At 36.6% G+C, this 19,490-nt stretch overlaps 1 protein-coding gene across 1 annotated transcript; it reads right to left on the bottom strand.

Annotated features, from left to right (window-relative positions):
* Nucleotides 1–284: 284 nt before the first annotated feature.
* unc119a2 (unc-119 lipid binding chaperone a2) lies at nt 285–17,990 on the bottom strand. Its single transcript, XM_014972513.2, has 5 exons — nt 17,280–17,990; nt 5,106–5,219; nt 4,506–4,605; nt 4,221–4,393; nt 285–2,831 (listed from the first exon to the last, which is right to left on the bottom strand). The coding sequence occupies exons 1-5, from the start codon at nt 17,530–17,532 to the stop codon at nt 2,719–2,721; spliced, it is 753 nt and encodes a 250-aa protein (XP_014827999.1). The 5' UTR covers nt 17,533–17,990; the 3' UTR covers nt 285–2,718.
* Between the last annotated feature and the right edge of the window lie 1,500 nt (nt 17,991–19,490).

Genomic DNA, 19,490 nt, shown 5'->3' with positions numbered 1-19,490 from the left:
CGATTCAGATTTAATTAAAGAGCAATTTTGTTCTTTAATTCAAATCAAATAGTCAAGGCTTTATTAAACCCAATGTTGTGTTTTATTTGTTTACTTTTGTTCGTACAGCTAAATCTAAGCCCTTATCATACACAAAAACCTTGAAATACATCACTGTGTGCTTTTCATTTTTTGAATTAAATTACTAAAATAAATGTTTTGTCTGTAAAGTTTTAATGTTTTAAGATGCATTTGTCTGTTTTCTGTTTGTTTCTCAATGAGCAGTAAGAGTCAGGACACTGTAATGCTTCAAAAAGTCCAATAAATCTTTATTGTTCGTTTCTTAAGTCTCACCAACATCTGGAAACTTTAAATAAGTTCAAAATAATTTGTACGACTCACAACAAGTCATTTAGAAATCTCTTCTATATATTTATGAAACATGTTCCAACAAAACATTGAAGTCAATTAGTTTAATTCCCAATCAAATCCTGTCTATTATTCTCTGGCGTCACATTTTGAAACTTTTACCACATTCTTTTTTTTTTTTTGCAACTATAAACCAGAAACAAATCCGGGCAAATGTGAATCACATAAAAATGTGTCTTCTATAAGGATCTGAAGACACATCTGGTTTCCTTTCAATTGATTACTTGCTCTTCACTCCTCTGGTTCAACCAACATGTAGACATACTTTAAATTAGTCAATAACACAACTAATCAAAACATATAATGCATCAAACCAGAAAATACGTAAAAATGAACATCTCCCCTCCTAAATATCAGACAATTATTTGGATATTTCTGATTGAAGTGTGCATATTACAGTTTAGAGGCATCTCCTCCTTCAAACCTCCTTCAAACAAAAGGAGTTTATTAAGCACACTCAAAATCACTGGAATATGTAGAAGTGAAAATAACAAAAATGACTATGAGGCAGAAATCAAGAGAAATAAATGATTTGTTGAACACAACAAAAAAAATCCCAAATATTTTATTGTGCTACGTCTTTCAAATGTATATTTCTCTAAACCAAAAGTTTGCCTGAAATCGTAATTTTTCATCCTTCATACATAGAGGAGATGACAGACTTCACTGCAAACCAAAAAGTGAAACACAAGGCTGTTAAAAGTACAACCCAAGCACAGATGACAAAGTGCGTTTCTGTCCAGATCAGACCAGCCACCTTTATGAGTTTTGCTGTAAAAAAAACGTTGCACTTTGAGCAAATACAGCACTTACATACGGCCTACAGTTATTACAGGTCAACGTAGTCGACAATCAAATCCGGAACGGAACGAGACGAAACGAATGTCATAAACTTCCAACTAATCAGTGCTTACTGTGGAGGAAATGAACTGACAGCTTCTGGAAATCTACTTGACCTTTGCGAGGCAGATTAGAAAATTGCTGACATTTAAATAATATTCTTTATTTCACCAGAGAAGTGTTCATGCCTCAAACAAACTTTTACACAGGGAGAAAGACACACACAATCGTACAAAATGGCAGCAGACACACTCATACACATAGATAAAAAAAAAAAATCACCCGTTGAATCAAATGATCACAATCTTCCCAAAACTGTTACTGAAGACCTAAAAACACACGTTTAGAAATGTGAGATTTGTTCCTACTGTGCCTTGAAAAAGTATTTATACCAGTTGAATTTGTTCACGTTTGGTCCCATTACAACCACATACTTCATATTTTCACTTGGATTTTTTACGGATGGGTTTGAAGTGGAAATAATATTTTTAATATCTTTTTTTCCAACAGGTTTCATGATGAAACGTGGCGGTGGAAAAGAAAACCTGTTGGAGCCTGCAACAGGTTTGTGCAATCACACAGCTGCAGTTAGATCAAAGCATAGTCATGTGTTGGCATGGCCTAGTCAAAGACCAGAAGCATATCTGACTTTGAATCTGATGCTGTACATGAAATACAATAGAAAACTGTGATTGGGCCTGTCGGAATAAGCAATAAATCAATTAACTGCATGATAAATTAAAATGAGCTCATTAATTTCAGTTTGCATCATTTATTTTCTATTTCTACCAAAAACTGGATGATAAAAGTCTTCAGTGGGTTACATTGGCGTCAGTTAGCTCTTTTTTATGAAGGACAATTTTATTTACAGAGACTTCATAATTCATTTTAACTGTTGTTTCTGTTGTCTTTGTTTATTTATTTTGGATTTTAAGATGTTTTCATTTTCCAGTGCTAAAAGTTTATTGATCTTCGAGATCTTGCATTTTTATTCCCTTACTTGAAAATATTACCATTTATTGCAATAACTTCTGGAAAAATCAATCGTCTAGCAAAATTGTGATGAAATCAGAAAAAATTCGAGAGTTATGAATACTTTCACAAGGCTCTATGATTCCTACCATTATCTACCTGAATAAAAAAAATAGTTTCTATCATTATTTGAAAAACCGTCTGAAATGCAAGCGTCGCTTTTCTGCTGGTTTATCATGTTACAAACACACTTTGTGTCTGTGTCCATGTGTGTGTGTTTGTGTGTATGCAGCTTCTGCAGATGCATTTCTGTGTGTTTACACACCCACACACACTCTCAGATTATCAAAACCCATCTGCTGCTGGATGGAGTCGTCTCAACAGGAGAAAGACAAACAGAGCAAAAGAAAGACAGGAAGTCGAAGCCAACGCTGTCCTCTGACTGTCCCACAGGTTGGTCCATTAATCCACCTGTCTCCTGCGGCGAAGGCGTCGTCTCTATGTCCCGCCGTTGTATGAGTAGTCTGCCTTGTTGTGCATCACCAGCTTATTGTCCACAAAGTAGAAGCTGTCAGACTGCGTCTCGTAGGGGTGCAGGACCATCTCTCTGACTGTGGGTGGGCGCAGAAACAACACCGTTAAAGTTCTAGTTTCTAACCTAGATGTAGTGATGGACTCTGACCTGAACTTTCAGAGTCATATAAAGACAGTTACAAAGTGGGCCTTCTATCACCTGAAGAACACTTAGCTAAATGGAAATTAAGACCATACAGTGTACCTCCTCTAGAGTGCGCTGTTTTCCCCTAGTGATCACAGAAGTCTACCACGTCTTTTTGTTTGTTTTAAACTTTATTCTGTGCACTCAAAATTACATTTAATGCTGGTTCACATTTGTGGAGTAATCTGGGAATAAAGACTCCAAAACTTATTTTGTGTCTATTTTGACCCAAATTTCACCAGGTCACAAACATCTCCATTATTACAGGACTAATCCTGTTTCTGAAACACTGACCTGGCTTGGGATTCAGTTCTATTTCAAAATAAAAAACACGTAGACTTATACAATCTGGACTGCATTGTTCTACATTATTAAATCATATGTTTACAATTTTTGTTGTTTGTTAAAATAAATGAATGCTTCTAAATGTCGACCTAATTTAAAAACAATTTGCTGTGATTTAAAAATCACAGCAAAGGAAAAGACTGAACTAATCTGTAAGAAACAAATACTTTTTTACAGCATTACATAAATAGTTATATTTCAGCAAATATCTCTTCTTATTCATGTCTTTTGTTTTGTATTTTTTCTAATAGTAACTACTTTGTCTCTGTTATTGTGTCTGTTGGTTACTCTATTTTGTCTATTTTCTGAACAGCAGCTTAGCCAAATGTGACTTTTTAAAAATGCTTCATAAAAAACATCTGTAGTTAGTTGGTTCTTGATATAATCTGACCATGTTCAGCTTTCAGGTTTCAAACCAGAATTACTTTCATTGACAAAATCCTCCCAGTCTTTTCAGGTTAAATGTTTCCATTTTCAATGTTTAAGAAGGCATTATTTTTCATAAACGGCAGTAATATTATAGTTTTATGCTGTAAACGTCTTCCACTGTTTCTTTTGCTGGAATATGGCACTTTTAACTTTTCCTCTGTCGCCCCCATGAGGTTGATGACTAGAATATTTTTAACATTCTTGAATCATTATCAAACCCTCCATCACCCAGTGCCTTAACTGTCCCCTGTTGTTTATTTCTGACTAATATGATGAAACTCTATTAGCAAACTAATAAACACAATCTGCACTGAATCAGAAATTCTGCAGCACTGAAGCCTGGTGGCCCGCCAGGCTTATAATATACTGGAGGAAATCCTGAAACTTCACTATCATTCTAAGCTTATTAACAAACTGATTTTGCAAAATGTTCAATCATCTTGGAAGCTTCCTTTACCCAGAGAGGTAAAGAAATGTGTGCTGCTGTGCATTGTTTCATCTGACTTACTGGTGTCCTCTGACAGAGGTGGAAATTCGTAGATGTGCTCACAGGTGTTCTTGCTGCTGGGCATACAGAAGCCAAACTCAAAGTCGAAACTCTTGAGCAACTTCTCCCTGAAATAATGTCTCTCGATCATCCGGAAGTTTTCTATCGGCATGTCACCCACTGTAAACTCGACACTGGATGGATGAGGAATCAGAAAAGACGAAAAAGTTATGAGAGACATAAACTACAACACAGTTTTTAGTTCAATCTACTGCAGACTGTGAATGCAGATTAATTTATACTCACGTAGCTCCAACCTGCCGCAGTCGGAGGAAAGCAGGGGTGAACTGGTAACGAACAAAACGGCCGGCGTTCGGGTCGATGTCCCTCTTCTCTCCTGACTTATCTAAGATGGAAACCAGTTTCAAAATAAATAAAACTCTCATATTTAACATAAAAATATGCTAAAATTGCTCAAATAGCAATAACAACAACCAAAAGAAAACATGTAATAGAAAGGTTTGATTTTCACATCCCTGAAGTTTTTTTTTTGTTTTTATTTACAACTACAAATTTCAAAAGGTTTTATTGAGACTTTGTGGGCAGATGAGATGCTTTCCAAAGCTATGAGAAATAAAAGTCCTAAAGGGATAAAACTACTTCTTCCTAGAAAATGAAGGGACATTTTCCTATTTGTTTCTCCAACTGAACATTATTATTGCTTTATTTGTCTTTATTTTAGTGTAAAATACTATATTTACCCAAATTTTATAAACTGGACAAGTAAAAAAAATACCATTATGTTCGTTAGGATGATGTTTCTGTGGCTAAATGTATATTTTAAACCCTGTTGTGTGTATTACCACAGCTCTGATATTTGCTCTCGTCAGCTGCTCAAGGACTCGCCTGTGGACGGAGGTTTGGTGATTTCAAACAGCACTGTGCTCGTCTCCATGTCTCTGATCTTGAACCTTGTGAAGTCGATGTTGAAAACATTCTCGTCTGGGCTGCATAGATAATCTGCAGGAGGAAAAACACAAAGAAGAAGAAGAAGAAGGTGTTTAAAATAAGACCACAAAAAGGGAACACTGCTACATGCTAATTAAGATGTTGAACTACTAATTTGCAAACAAACAGATGTAATGCTTTATAAGAATTCACCAAAATCAATTATTTTTATCCAGTCAGCATTAGTTAAAGACTTAAATAATTTATTTTCTGTTTTATTGAATAATGTTGGCACAATGTGTTGAGAAGGCCTTTCCAGACCGATCCAACATCAGCACAAACACACCAGCAGCCAGTGAGTTATTTTTATTCCTCTAATCCTCCCTGCCCTTACCAGGCAGTGTCACTGCTTATTAGAGTTCCCCAACAGAGCAGACACTTCCTGCTTTCTGTCTGATCCGACATCCATGCAGATGCTGCTGCTCTTCATGCCGATCATGTCAGAAGCCATGAAATATGAACATTTCAGAGGCTGGAGGTCACAGCGGACTGGCCTTCACATGAGTAAAAGAGGGTCAGTTTGTGAGTAACTGTGTTTTTGCACGCTGCATCCATCAGCTGGCGCAGCGTCTGCTCATCCTTCTCATTGGATTGTGAGCTTTTTTGCAGTTTCTCTTTCTGGAAACGCTCCTCTAGCTATCTGCTGTGTCAGCTCATAAGAACCAATCACATCTGCTGGCGCAGAGAAACGGAGGAGGAAACAGCTTCAGAGGGATGATTTAATTGCTAATGATGCCAGCTCTGACCGGACATTCAACCCACCAGCTGTCCTAAACTCCTGCTCAGTAATTCATCCTTTCCTCTGGCTTTTAACGCTAACACTGTCTTTTATTGTTTCCGCAATGATATAACAGAGAAAATTAGTTTACTAACATCTGACAGCAAACATTTTCAATTGCGTCTCTCATATAATGATTGTTTTTGATTGTGAGTTTGTTCGAAACACATTTTGAATTGTTTTTATCCAGAGAATCAAAAACAAAAGAACTTTGAAACTTGGTGTGCATCGGCATCGCCATAAACCAGGGGTGTCCAAAGGGTGGCGTGGGGGCCATGTGTGTCCCACGATGTGGTTTTGTGAAGCTCTTGGGCAAAAATGACAGCTCAAAGTTGGAGGTCAATGCAGTTAAACAGATCTCACAGTGAAATGTTCAAAAAAGATACAGAGAAAGTCTTCTATATATGGAAGGCACAACACAAAGTATTTGTTTCATTAAGTTTCATAGTAAGCAGGATCACAAGTGTTCAAAGACTTTGCTGCGCCCTTCTGGAAAATGTTAGTAAACGCCAATAAAAAGGAAAAGTTCTTGGAGAATGGGTGACCCATGTCCTGTTCTGTAATGCTAAGAGTACGCACAAAAAAAACATTAGAAAAACCATCAACATGGTTATTTGCAGTTCAGTGGGTAAAAATTGTTAGCTGGATGATTTTTGTCCCATGTGACAAAAAGTTTGCACCCATCTGTGCCATACAAATAAACTTGATTGATTAAATAAGAAAAGCTTTATTATGTTTTCCTTTATTTGAATTAGTTCAGAAATGTTCCTACATTTGAAGATTAAATGACCGAATGTGTTTGCTAAGTTATGGAAACCTTAGAGGAATATTGACAACATTCACCAAACGTTTTTTTTATTTTCTCTACTGATGAAGCCCTAAAGATAAACCACCATCCTCAGTCCATGGATGCTGTCAACTCCGCTCCCTGCAGGGGGAAATGCTCTTGAAGAAGAAGTAATTTATTCTGATGTCTGCTCTTCTGTCAGTCTGAATGCAGAGCTCAGCATTTCTAAACACATCAGCTCTGCATGCTGCAATCCATCTGCACCCTTTGGGTTTTCACACAGCTTTAGCAAAATTCAAACCAAGACAAACTGTTTTCGACATAAACAATTGTCTATGAATACACCCCCCCAGTCTCTACGTTGTTGGCTCATCCTGCTGCTAACTTACTACTAATCATCATCTCTGAGCCTCCTGATGAAATCCCCTGATGGCAATAATGCTAAATTAGAGACAGCGAGTTTGTTCTGTGTGTGAGAATGTATGTGTGTGCTTATAAAGGTTAGTCTGAGCCGTTTACTGTAATTTACACAGTCTGTCTGTGACCTCGGATATGTTCCTCACACAGCCACCCAAGGACAACCTGCGGCTGAAAACCACTGAAACAAGCTGCAGTTTTTCACCACCTGCTCTCCTCTCTGGTGTGACAGCAAACAGCCACAGACACGCCACACTTTCACCAGGCCTCTCTGTGTTTTTGTGTTCAGGATTTGATTTCAAAGCATGCAGTCAACTGTCTGGTTGCTACAATGGAGTTGATTTATGACACTAATGTGACTATAAGCAGTCAGAAGTGAACTGCTGGGTGTTCACTCTGCTGCTGGAAACAGGAAGCTGGTCGGCAAACCACTTCTTCAATCAGGAATGATTCAGCTGCCACTCCAGACTGTCTGTTCAGCGTTACAGCACGCCATTTTTCACACGCACATTTTATTCTTGGCTGTTAGTTATTATTTACAGCAGCACAATATATCAAATATTAAAATATTTGCAAGATGATAATCAGAAAGCTTGGATGCAGTATTTGGTTGTGTGTAATATTTCAAGATAAAACTTGGTAACACTTTATTTGAATGGGTGTGCATAAGACTGATGTGACACTGTCATGAAGGAGTCTTCATAAATGTTTACGACTGCTGTCATGAAGTGGTAAATAATGACACTATTAATGCAAAGTGGCACTAAAAGGTGCATTAAAAGTTCATTAAAAGTGTCAACTTTGCTTTATTTGCTAAATAATGACACTTTTAATGCAACGTTCAATTAAAACTTACATTAAAAGTGTCAAATTTGCATTAAAAGTGTCATTATTTACTGAAAGACACTTAATGACAACAGTCGTAAACATTTATGAAGACTCCTTCATGTTTGTGACAGGTGTTGTCAGTCTTATGCACACCCCTTCAAAAAGACTTACCAAGCAAAGGAATAGCATTAGTCACTTTTTCTCAATCTGTGGTTCGCGGGCGCCCTCTAGTGACCCGCGAACCACATATTAATTTGCATGTTTATTTACGTTACGTTAGCTCAAAGTGCAACGCTACAGTTAGCTTACCAAAGGATTGTGTTTATAAATAATAATAAATAAATGGCTTAAAACCAGCACACCAAAAGAAAGCCTGAATATGTCGGTGGAAAGTTTCTCAGGGTGAGTTGCAGCACTTTTGTTTTTGAACATTATTACGACACAAAGCATGAAGCAGGAATGCAGATCTAGCCACGGGTGTACTGAATGCAATGTGACGGTGACGTGTTTTCTATCAGCTTATAATCCAATCATTCAAAATCTGTAAATAACTCAAAACGCCCCAGAGGACATGTTCATGGTTTTATTGTCTTGTGGCAAGTCACATTTACAAAACAGCGCCACCCTTCTCACATTCGCAGGAACAAAGACAATGAGTTAAAAGACTTAGCAAGTAATTTTTGTTTAGTTTCCAGTTCAAATATCTTAGTTCACTAAAAATAAGACAAAACTGACTTACAAGTAACTTTTCAACAAGATATATGAGTTTTTTTAAGTAAATTATTCCTCAATTTTGATGAAAATGTTCTAGTTCCATTGGCAGATTATTTCACTTATAATGAGACATTTTCTCCATGTTACAAGTGAAATAATCTGTCAATGGAACTAGAATTTTTTTTATTAATATTAAGCAATTATCGACTCCAAACAACTCCCACATCTTGCTGAAAAGTATAACCTATGAGTTAGTTTTGTCTTATTTTAGTGCTCTAAGATAGAAACTAGAAACTAGACCAATGATACTTGGTAAGATTTTGTGTTTTTGGAGTGCACACAGGACAAGCAATTTAAAAAGACCAATTAACATAATAGTGACGTTTTTGGACTATGGGAAGAAGTCGGAGTACCCAGAAAAACCCAAACATGCACGGGGAGAACAAAATGCTTGACAATAAAGTTGCTCAATGCCACATTCATTTTAAAATAATTGTAATAATCTGGATCCAGTTCAAACGTTGTTCTAGCAGCCAGTGAACGCTGGAGGAGCCTTCCAGGCACTTGAAACCATATTAAGAGCTTATAAACTCAACATGCCTGCTGGCAAAAATAACAGCTGACACTGATAATGGGATCTAGTTTAGTGTGTCCCAGTTCAGTCGTAGAATAGGTTCATCCGCCATTACTGGGAGCTTCTGCTGTTTATGGCACATTTTATGTGGCTAACTGCAGTTCTCATATTACACTATGGTTAATTGTTTAATCAGAAATCAAGGCACTTTCTTTTTGTAATTTTTGAATAAACCAGAAATTTTTCTTTATGAACATTTGGAAGGATTATTACATTGAAAAACAAACAAACAAACAAACAAACAAAAAACACTACCAGTTAACTTTGTAAGCACTGAAGAAAGAGATTTTTCTCTTTCAGTTCTTCTTTTTGTGCTGCCTCTATTTAAGGCCACTTCCTGAGTTGCTCTGTATAGAAACAAAACTCAACTTCTGCTTTAGGATGAGATACATCACTTATTAAAAAAAAAAAATGAAATTAAAAAAAGCATGTGTAGTTATATCATTTTAAAAACATTCAATTCAAAATATCAACTACTAAACATAAATATTGAATGTCTAGTTGAAGAATCACAGTAGTTCTCTATTTTACCATCATGCTGTCATATATTTTTAGATATTTAACTGATGGAAGAGTAAGAAAAATAACATGAAGCTGCTTAAATACCAGCAGCGTTTCTATGATATTTACATTTCCAAATTCCACATTAAAAATGTTTCCAGTTGTGTTTTATTATTTTTTTCCTGCTAATCATGAAGCAACAAAGTGCTGAAGCGTCTGTTTCAGCAGTAATGCACTTTCTAGATATTTTTGAATATATTTAAATCTGTAACATTGTTGCTGATCTGGACTGGATTATCCTGGGTTTTGAGTGATCAGTAATGCACCAATTTCTCAAAATGCCAAAAGATACAAATTGAAATCCTTTCGTTTGGTTATAAACCAAACCCAGTTTAAGAATTTTGGGTCTGGATTTAAACACAGAAGCAAAAATTGAGTTTCAAAATCCCAGACAAGCATTTAGTTGGGAAAAAAAAGCAAGTTGTTACATAGCAAATAGGTGGAAATCTAAGTGTAAATCATTTTAAAAGCTCACTAATTAAAAAAACCCCAAAACAAAACAGATTTTTATCTTGGAATAGGACATAAACTTTCAAATTTTAAGTGTTTTCTATATTAAATGTAAATTATTCCATATTTGTTCAGATTTTCAAGACTGCATAGGAAAACTACATTGAGCAAATATGTAAGAACAGAGATGTGGGTAACCCTAACCCAAGGAGTAACATTATTTCTCTGCATCTAAACCTGGAAATTAAAACAAGCAAACAATAAAAACAATCAGCTTAATGCACCTGACTTCTTCCAATATCACTTGAAGAGAATATGACAACACAGACACTGCAGGCATTTGGATAAGAGAAAGAAGCCACTTATGCAGCTCATGTGGACTAATCCGGTTTAGTTTCTTCAATGAAGGCAAATCCAGGTAATCAGCAGAGAGAGGGGGCGGCATGTAGGAGGGAGATGGAGGTGGACGGTACCAGATGAAACCAGGACAAAAGAATCATTGCTTTGACAAGACCAAGGTTACATTTTAGAAAAAGAGTTCCCCAAAAAGCGAAATTATGGGAATTTTACAGCTAATCTGGGTATCAGAGCAAATGAAACAAGACTCTGGGGATACAATCTAATCTCATTTATTGTGGGAAATTATTCAAATTAAACAGATTTTAATTTTCAATCAAATCTGTTAACATTTCATGCAGTATGGGAGGGTCATTTGGTTAATAATAGCTGTTAATAGTGAGAATACATATGGTGTTTGTATGTAAAACATCAGTTGGTGTGGGAATTTACATTTATGATTGTAAATGTTCTGCTTTGTTTGTGAAGCTAACAGCTACAGGAGTTAATAAAAACAAATTTTCTCTGTCAAGATCCAGTTCTCACAGTTTGGTTAATATGTGAGTGTCTGATTTAGTAGAGCTCTGAACAGCATTGACTTATAATAAACTACTTCCAATCTAAATTGTATTCAAAATGTTTGAAATTACATAAATTAACTATGAATTAAGAGAGAAGGATTTATTTTTAGAAAACCAAAAACTGGGTCAAATATTAAAAACAACTTCAGTGAGAGGGATTCAGATGTGGAATAACTGTCGAGATGAGTTAAAACTGTGTTTTTCACTCTTAAATTAAAGGAAATTATAAAAATCATCTGCTACCAAATAATATGAGGTTACTATCCCTGACCTCCCTTACTCTTTGCTACAATGCAAATAGCAGAGCCTGTTGTGAATGCTAATGCTAACTAGTGTAGCCACTGATAACGGTGGATAAACAGTCTTGCTGTAACCGTAAGTCGTTTCTCTGCCGTTAGGGCATTTAGCAGCAATGAGGTTGATTGACAGCGCTAAGACCCTCCTCCTGGCTCTGATTGGTTGTTTTTTATCAGTAACAGCTCCGGGAGGAGGTGGAGAATATCAATCTTTTCACATATTATCTGGCTCATAACAAACTATAATTAGATAATCATAATTTCTAATAATTATGTTATCACTGGCTGTCAAACTTATTTTCATTTTGAGTCACATCAAAAAGCTGAATGTTCTTAAAGGGCCGGTTGTGCCAGCATATATTGATAAAACCCATTAAACTGTTAAAATATCAATAGATAACTATTCCTCCAGGATTTTGTTATTGTTTTAGTGTTTCTTTGCAATCAAAATTGCACATTTTGTGGTGACAATTTATAAATGTTTGTTTGGAATTTTTACAATATTTGCTAATGTAAATGTGATTTTTTTTATTAGTCGTCGTATCAATTACGGACTATAACTTGAGATCAAGTAAGGCTGAGGCAGCAGTCACTGAAACTCAACATTTTTGACCAATTTTGAGGAAATTAGCAGTAAAATCAGAAAAAATGTTGAGATTTGTTGATTTAGTGTGAATTTTGCTGAATTGTGAAAAATTGGAAGGACTTGTAATTTGGAGTCTTGAGGGCCACATAAAAAGCTACGGTGGACCAGATTTGGCCCTCAGGCCTTGAGTTTGACACATGCATGTTATAAGTTACACACTGCAGCTTTAATGTTGTTTATTATTTATTTACTGTGCGTCACAACATTGTAACAACATTCACCAACATTACTGTATAATATATATCTTTATAAAATCACTCAGCCCTAATCTTAGGTGCTTAATTGGCCGCTCTAATTACTTTTGGGAATTAATTTGGGCTCACCCTCTGACATTTGGAGACAGATTCCAGACCCTGCAAAGATTAGGAAGCTAAAGAAAATGGACAGATGGACGCTTCAGCACAAAGAGGTGTCCCTGTTTAAGCCGCTTTGTTCTGTCACAGGTCAGCTGAACCCGTCCCACGATGATGGCAATGCTTGTGCCAACCCGACAGGTATGTATACCCAATAATGTACAGCTCTGTCTCAGCATGCATAACGATAATGCAAAACCTTTCGTCTGCGTTCTTTGGAAAACATCTGATAACAAATCAATTGGAAGGAGGGCAACATCTTTAAAAATATTCAAAACTGGAAATACAGAAGTAGGATGTATAGATGGACTGGCATCATGCAAATTGGATGACACTGAGTTATCAGAAAATTGATTTCTGCTCTAACTAACGCTCATTTGTGTAATACATTTGTTTTTATCTCAAAAGAAAACAACACATACATTGGAAAAGACACAAACAGCAGAACTGGTCTTTTCATGATGCATCAGCTTTAAAATGTAAAGTGGAGTTAAAAATATTCTGATCAAACTATCTACAAACCAGGAACCCAGTACCATCTAATTCCTAAAACTTGACTTAGTTACTAAATGGATCAGGAGGGAGACGCATATATAGAAGCTGAAAGCTTTTTCAGAATATGTTCAGTCAGAGGCTTCTTCAGATTCGCTGTGATACAGACTGCTACAAGAAATATTTCCTGCCAACAGCCATCAGTGTCTACTATAACTACAATAACATTTAATTTCCCTTTGGGATCAATAAAGTATTTTTGAGTTTTAATTCAAAGAGACACAAAATCTTACCAAGTATTTTTGGTTTAGTTTCTAGTGAAAATATCTTATTACACTTGAAATAAGATAAACATACCTTACAGGAGCTTGTGTTAAGCAAATTATTCCTTAATATTGATTTTTAAAAAGTATGTGGCAGAATATTTCACTTATAACAAGGCATTTTTCCCGGGTTGTAAGTGAAATAATCTACCAGTGGAACGAGCCAATATTCAGGAATTATTTACCTAAAACAACTTATTATATCTCAGTAAATTAAAAAAATAGCATGTAAGTTAGTTTTGTCTTTATTCAAGTGTATTTGGGCGAGAAACTAGGCCAAAAATACTTGGTGAGATTTTCTGAACGTGGCTGAAACACATTTCTGTGGTTCAGGATTATTTTCTGTCCTCTCTCAGCTTCCATCGTGCCGCTTCAGAGAGGGACTCAATTTCAGCCACTTGAGGATTCGTGGCAGCAACAAAACAGGCGCAGACAAAACAGGAGAGCGGCTTCAGCGGCTCCTCGGGAGAGAGCTCAGGTTTGCTTCCTGCCTGGTCAAACCGCCAGTCCTGATGTCAAAGCGTGTGTGACGGGGGCCCGTCTCCGTTTCATCAGCGAGCCGCTCCGCTGTGAAACGGGGGGAGAAAACAGGAAGTGTGTGGGAGAACAGAGATGCATGCTCTGCTGGCTGCAACCAGTGGGGAGATGCTTCACGTTGCTGTAGTGATTCAAGCGTGTATCCGCGTTGCCGTGGTGATTCTCACACGCCTCCTCTGGCTTCCAAGCGATGACAACAGGAAAGTGAGAGTTTTTAAGACTAATACGGTTTAAATTTGATGGGTTGGCTTTTCTCACAGGTGCTGCTGTTTTAGTGACACTAGACAGCTTACAGAAGATACCAGACATTTTGGCTGCGAGTAAAGACAAGCTGAGTAAGCTGTGGCTATTATTAGAAAACTGCAAAACAACCGAAACACTGAGATTATTTAAATCAAGACTGAAAACACACATAAATAATAGTAAATGGAATATTAACCAACATTTGATGAGAGAACTCGAGAGGATGTAATATTTGTTATTGATTTCTCAATTGGTGACTGTATTATGTTTTAATTACTTTTTATTTTTGTGTTTTTGAACTGCCTTGTTTCCAGAGGTGGACTCAAAAATTATACTCAGCTATAGCACTTCAATATATTTGTACTCACGTAAAAGTAAAAAATACAGCAAAGTAAAAATACTCCTAAAAGTGCATTTTCTCAAAAATGTTACTCAAGTAAATGTAATTGGTTAGTACCCAACTCTGCCTGTTGCTAAAATGGCCAATAATACAAACAAACTTGATTGATTGATTGATTGATTATGTTAGAGTGAAACAAAGAGGATTAATCAGAAACTTATCCTCCTGCTTAGTCTGTAAATATGTGAAGAAACAAAAGATGAAGACAAGAACTCCTTGCGTCATCTCTTACATGTACAATTATTTGATGAAAATATTAAATTTCAATTAAAACGTCAGCAGTGTTATGGAGTCTAAACTTCCAATTGCCTGTTAAAAAAGGTGCAAGCAAGTCCTCCAGTGTGTTTGTATGTTATAACACTCTGTAACCAGGTTGTGTAAGCAGCCTTTAAATAGTCAAATGTCCTTCTGCCACCTGTTAGCTAACTTACATGTAGGTGTTCTCGTCTACATAAGAGCTTTCTACCAGCTTCCTGGTGACATAATTAAAAAACTACATTTATAAAATCAGATGAGAAACCAGGATGAATAAGAATGTTTAAAATGTAAGCAGGTTATCTGATGTACAGGAAGAAGCTGATGGTGAATTCATCCATTCATTCCAATTTTAAATTTCTACATTGTTTATGTTTTTGAAAAACAATCCACTTTTTATTATTTAGCTGTCAAATAGAGAAAGAGAAACATCAAATATTATAATGTACCAAAGCAAGTCAGATAAAAACAAAATCCAACATTACAGCCACTTAGGTCCCCCTACTGGTCAGGAGGTCCAACGCACTTAAATTCTGAATTTGAAGTTTTTTTATCTCCACTGTCGCCACATGCTTGCTGTGGATGAAAAATTGCTGCAAAGTTAATGACCGGATGGATTTGATTAGGCCTCTTTTTGTTCCTCTTGCAGAATTCAAGCTCATTTTATCACGTTACAATCGGACTTCAGCAGATTTTCCTGGGATTTTGTATAGGAAAAGCTGCACATTTTTGTGAAGTTGAAGAAAATTCAACATGGTTTTCATTTTTTTAGCCAAAAAATAATCTGAAAAGTGTAGCATGCATTTAACTGTATGTGTAATTTAATTTCAGCATGAAGTCAGCTGTTTAATGAAGGCCTCAGAGGTTAGTCAGAAAGCATTAGTGAACAAACAGCATGATACAGAACAGGAACAACACAGTAGATTATAAAACAATAAGCTTTGAACATCTAATAGATTACTGATTAAGGCAAACAAGAAAGACAAAGGCTCTCCTGTCGTTTGAAAATGCTCTTTGTGAAAGAAAACTAACAACAATGTTCATTTCTATAACGTGCAGCACGTTAATGCTAACCACAGCTTATTGCTCTAATCAAGTCTGACTGGTTCTTTGTTGTAACTGTGACTTATGGGACAAGCTACATGCGAAGCTCAATGCATCCAGACAAATTTGATTGAAAATAAAAATAAATAAATAAATAAGTCAAGCCAGTTTCCCTGATCCTTTCTGTAAGACATGGGGGTGGCAGTATCATGCTGTGGGAAAACATTTCTTTACAGGGAAGCTCAGAGTTTATATGGATGAAGGTCAATAAGATAAAATTAAAGAAAGAAAACCTGAGAGGCTGCAAAAGATTTGAGCTTCACTATATAACCAGTAACGACTCTTAACGTTTATTTTATCGTCATATTTTTAGTGATTGAATTTAAAAAGCTTGAAAAAAAATGTTTGTTATTGATCATCAATATTCTCATTGGAATATCAGGTAACAGCTTCTATTGTGGAGTCCTAATTACAAATAAAGATTTATCAAGTTTCTCTTTGTAGATATTGGTCTCTCATAAAATCAAAGTTGGGTAGTAACTAGTTACACTTACTTCACTAACTTTTTGAAAAAAAAATGCACTTTTAGGATTATTTTTTTACAATTTTATTTGAGTAATTTTATTATCAAGTATCTCTACTGTTACTTGAGTGAAATTTCTGGATTTTCTACCCACTAAAACAAACATATTTTAACTAAAAATACAGACTCACACCTGAAGTTTTTGCTAAAGTTACATCAGTTTTTTAATTGAAAGAAACTGATTTTGAAAATGTTCTTTTGACTAGTTTTTGTTACTTATATTAATTATCGTCATTTTTGTCCTGAAAATACCAAAATATCCATTTAACTTTATATTTTGGTCCGTATGGTGATGTAATTTTTAAATATTAAATGATAAATTTGATCAGTTGCTCAGTACTTGAGTAGACTTTTTACTTGAGTAAAATATGCTGAAGTAGTACTACACTTGCTTGAGTAAAATTTCTGTACTCAAGTAAAAAGATTGCATAAAATGCAGATCATGTACACTGAGTTGTGTTATAAAAAGTAAGCAGGTTACTTACAGACTTTTAAAAAACACTGCATGCATAAATAATGGTTACCTGTGTGATTACTCCTGTACTTTTGAACCTAACATCTCCAGTGAGAGCTAACCTTGACTTCTACCTCAGCAGGTCATTTTCTGCTCCAACATTCACAAAGTGTGTTTGATGTGAGTCAACGGAGCAGAGCAGGTTCAGTCTGAGGTATTTTCTCATATAATTCAACAGGGCCTATACATTACATAAATAAGAGGACACAACAATGACGTGATGCATGACTCATACGGGATCTGACACATTTCCAGCACCTTTGTCCTCCCTTCCCCGCGCACCAGCAGCCGTGAACTTACGCTCTGTGATCTTCTGCAAGCCCAGAACATCCTCCGGAGTGATCACCGTCCTCCCCAGCAGCTCGTCCTCCGTGGTCACCGGGACCTCCACCTCGGTCGAGTTGCAGCCTTTCTTCACTTTCATCACCGCCGTTTGCTTCGGGCTGCCGTTGCCGGTGCTGTCCGTGCCGCCGTCGGTTCCTCCGGTGGTTCTGGCTGGATTAGCGTTTGATGGGTCCTGGCTATTGCCTCTGCTGGTACAAGAATAGCTCATTCTCCTCCCTCCCTCCCCTCACCTCACCCAGGGTTTCCAAGATCTGCTAAACAGTTGCCTCCCTCGCTCCCTCCCTCCCTAAGCGAAGGTTGCAGAGTTGCTGCTTGTTATCCGGTCCTTAATTCAAATCCGCTCCGTCTTTATGAACCTCCGCTGTCGGGTTGCATGTACGCGGCACCCCGGTCCTTCTCCTGCGCGGTGCGGGCTGCCTCTGTTCCCGCTCCTTTGCGCAGCTGCTCTCCGTGAGAGAAGCGATGTTTGGGTCGTGTCAAGTGCAAGTAGACGTCTGAGGGAAATAATCTGCTGGGTTAGAAATTACAAAAAGAGTCGGCAGATGGTTGCGGCCGTTAAGAAGAAAGAGGAGGAGGAGGGGTGGGATGTTCAGCCGCTCAGAAAGCGGCTGGTGGATCTGCGCACCGTCTGCGCTGCAAGCCATCAGTGCGCACAGCAATAAACATGATGAACAACTCTTTGTCTCTGAGCTCCTCAAAACATTTGCATTGCGTGGGCTGCTCTGGAGAAATAAAGGAGTCTCCTGTAATCCTCACGATAAAACACAATGCGCCATTTTTTTCACTTGATGTAAAAAGTAAATCTGGTGTTTGGGTCACCATATGTCATAATCTCTGGAAACTGGAGGGATTAAAACAGAGTATTTTCTCATTTTAGCAATTTGATGAAGCATTGGCGCTGATAAAAGAGGGAGGACAACTCTTTGGAGCCAGCATCCCAAAGGGACTCTATGTTGTCTCAAATATTCATTTCCTCTACAAAACGAATGTAAAAGAATAAAAACATACAAAATAAACATTAGAGGTGGGCAAAGTACACAAAAATATACTTAAGTAAGAGCAGCACTAAACATATTTTACTTAAGTTAAAGTAAAAAGTACTAGTCCAAGAAATTACTCAAGTAAATGTTGGTATTTTAAGAGCGAAAATGACAATAATTAATATAAGGAACAAAAAATAAATAAAATCAAACAAGAGAAAATGTTTCCAAATAATTTTCTTTCAATAAAATTATGAAACTTTAACAGAAACTGCAGTTGTGTGACTTTATTTTGGAACATGTTTGTTTTCATTCAGAGGGTAGAGAATCCAGACATTTTACTCAAGTAAGAGATACTTCATACTGAAATTACTCAAGTAAAAGTAAAAAGTACAGACTAGAGAAAATACTCCTAAAAGTTATTTTTTTCCAAAAAGGCTACTCAAGTCAATGTAGTTAAGTAAATGTAACTAGTTACTATGCAACTCTGATGAACATACATTTAAAGTTTGGATGATTTTGGACAAAAGTTTTGAAAATATACTTCAAATGATTCATGCTCCCTGCAGATTTAAATTAAAACTAACTTTTATCAACAGAACTTAAAGTACTATGACAACTTTTAAGTAATCCTGCCAGAGTAAATTTGGTTGAGAATCTGTGAAGGTGGATAAAAATTAGCATGATGGAAAAGAGGCCTTCAAAACATTATTGTAATGCCAATGAGTTTTTCTTTGATTTATGTCTCATGTGTCAGAAACAAACTTTTTGGCTGAATGAAGAGAATTTTAAAATCACATTTATTTTCCTTTATGTGTTCATTATGTGATTGTTTTGAGACAGTCTGACAAACCAAATAAACTGTAGCCTTAATCTGAATGGCTATGTCACATTTCATGTACCTTTTACATCAGAGTTTGTCAAAAACTCACATTCTTTGTGCTGGAGGAAGAAGGAAGGGCAATTGACAAAACAAGTGTTGCAACATTGTGATCGCAGCTCTGATTGTTGCACTGTGGTTCGGAGTTGCAGGTTTCAGTTGCTTCTCCTTATGCTGCTTACATGTGCGTTAAGCTAATTACCGTGACGTGCTATTTCTGGCTGATGGAGTCTGTCTTCCTAGAAAGACTCACTTCAGCGCCACAGACTGTTCACACTGGATGGCGTTAAAATGTTTATGCAAACA

The sequence above is a fragment of the Poecilia mexicana genome, unplaced genomic scaffold (genome assembly GCF_051168715.1).
Source record: "Poecilia mexicana isolate PSO_F unplaced genomic scaffold, ASM5116871v1 scaffold_14, whole genome shotgun sequence".
NCBI lineage: Eukaryota > Metazoa > Chordata > Actinopteri > Cyprinodontiformes > Poeciliidae > Poecilia > Poecilia mexicana.
The sequence above is the reverse complement of the archived record's forward strand: the minus strand, read 5'-3'. Positions and strand labels throughout refer to the sequence as shown.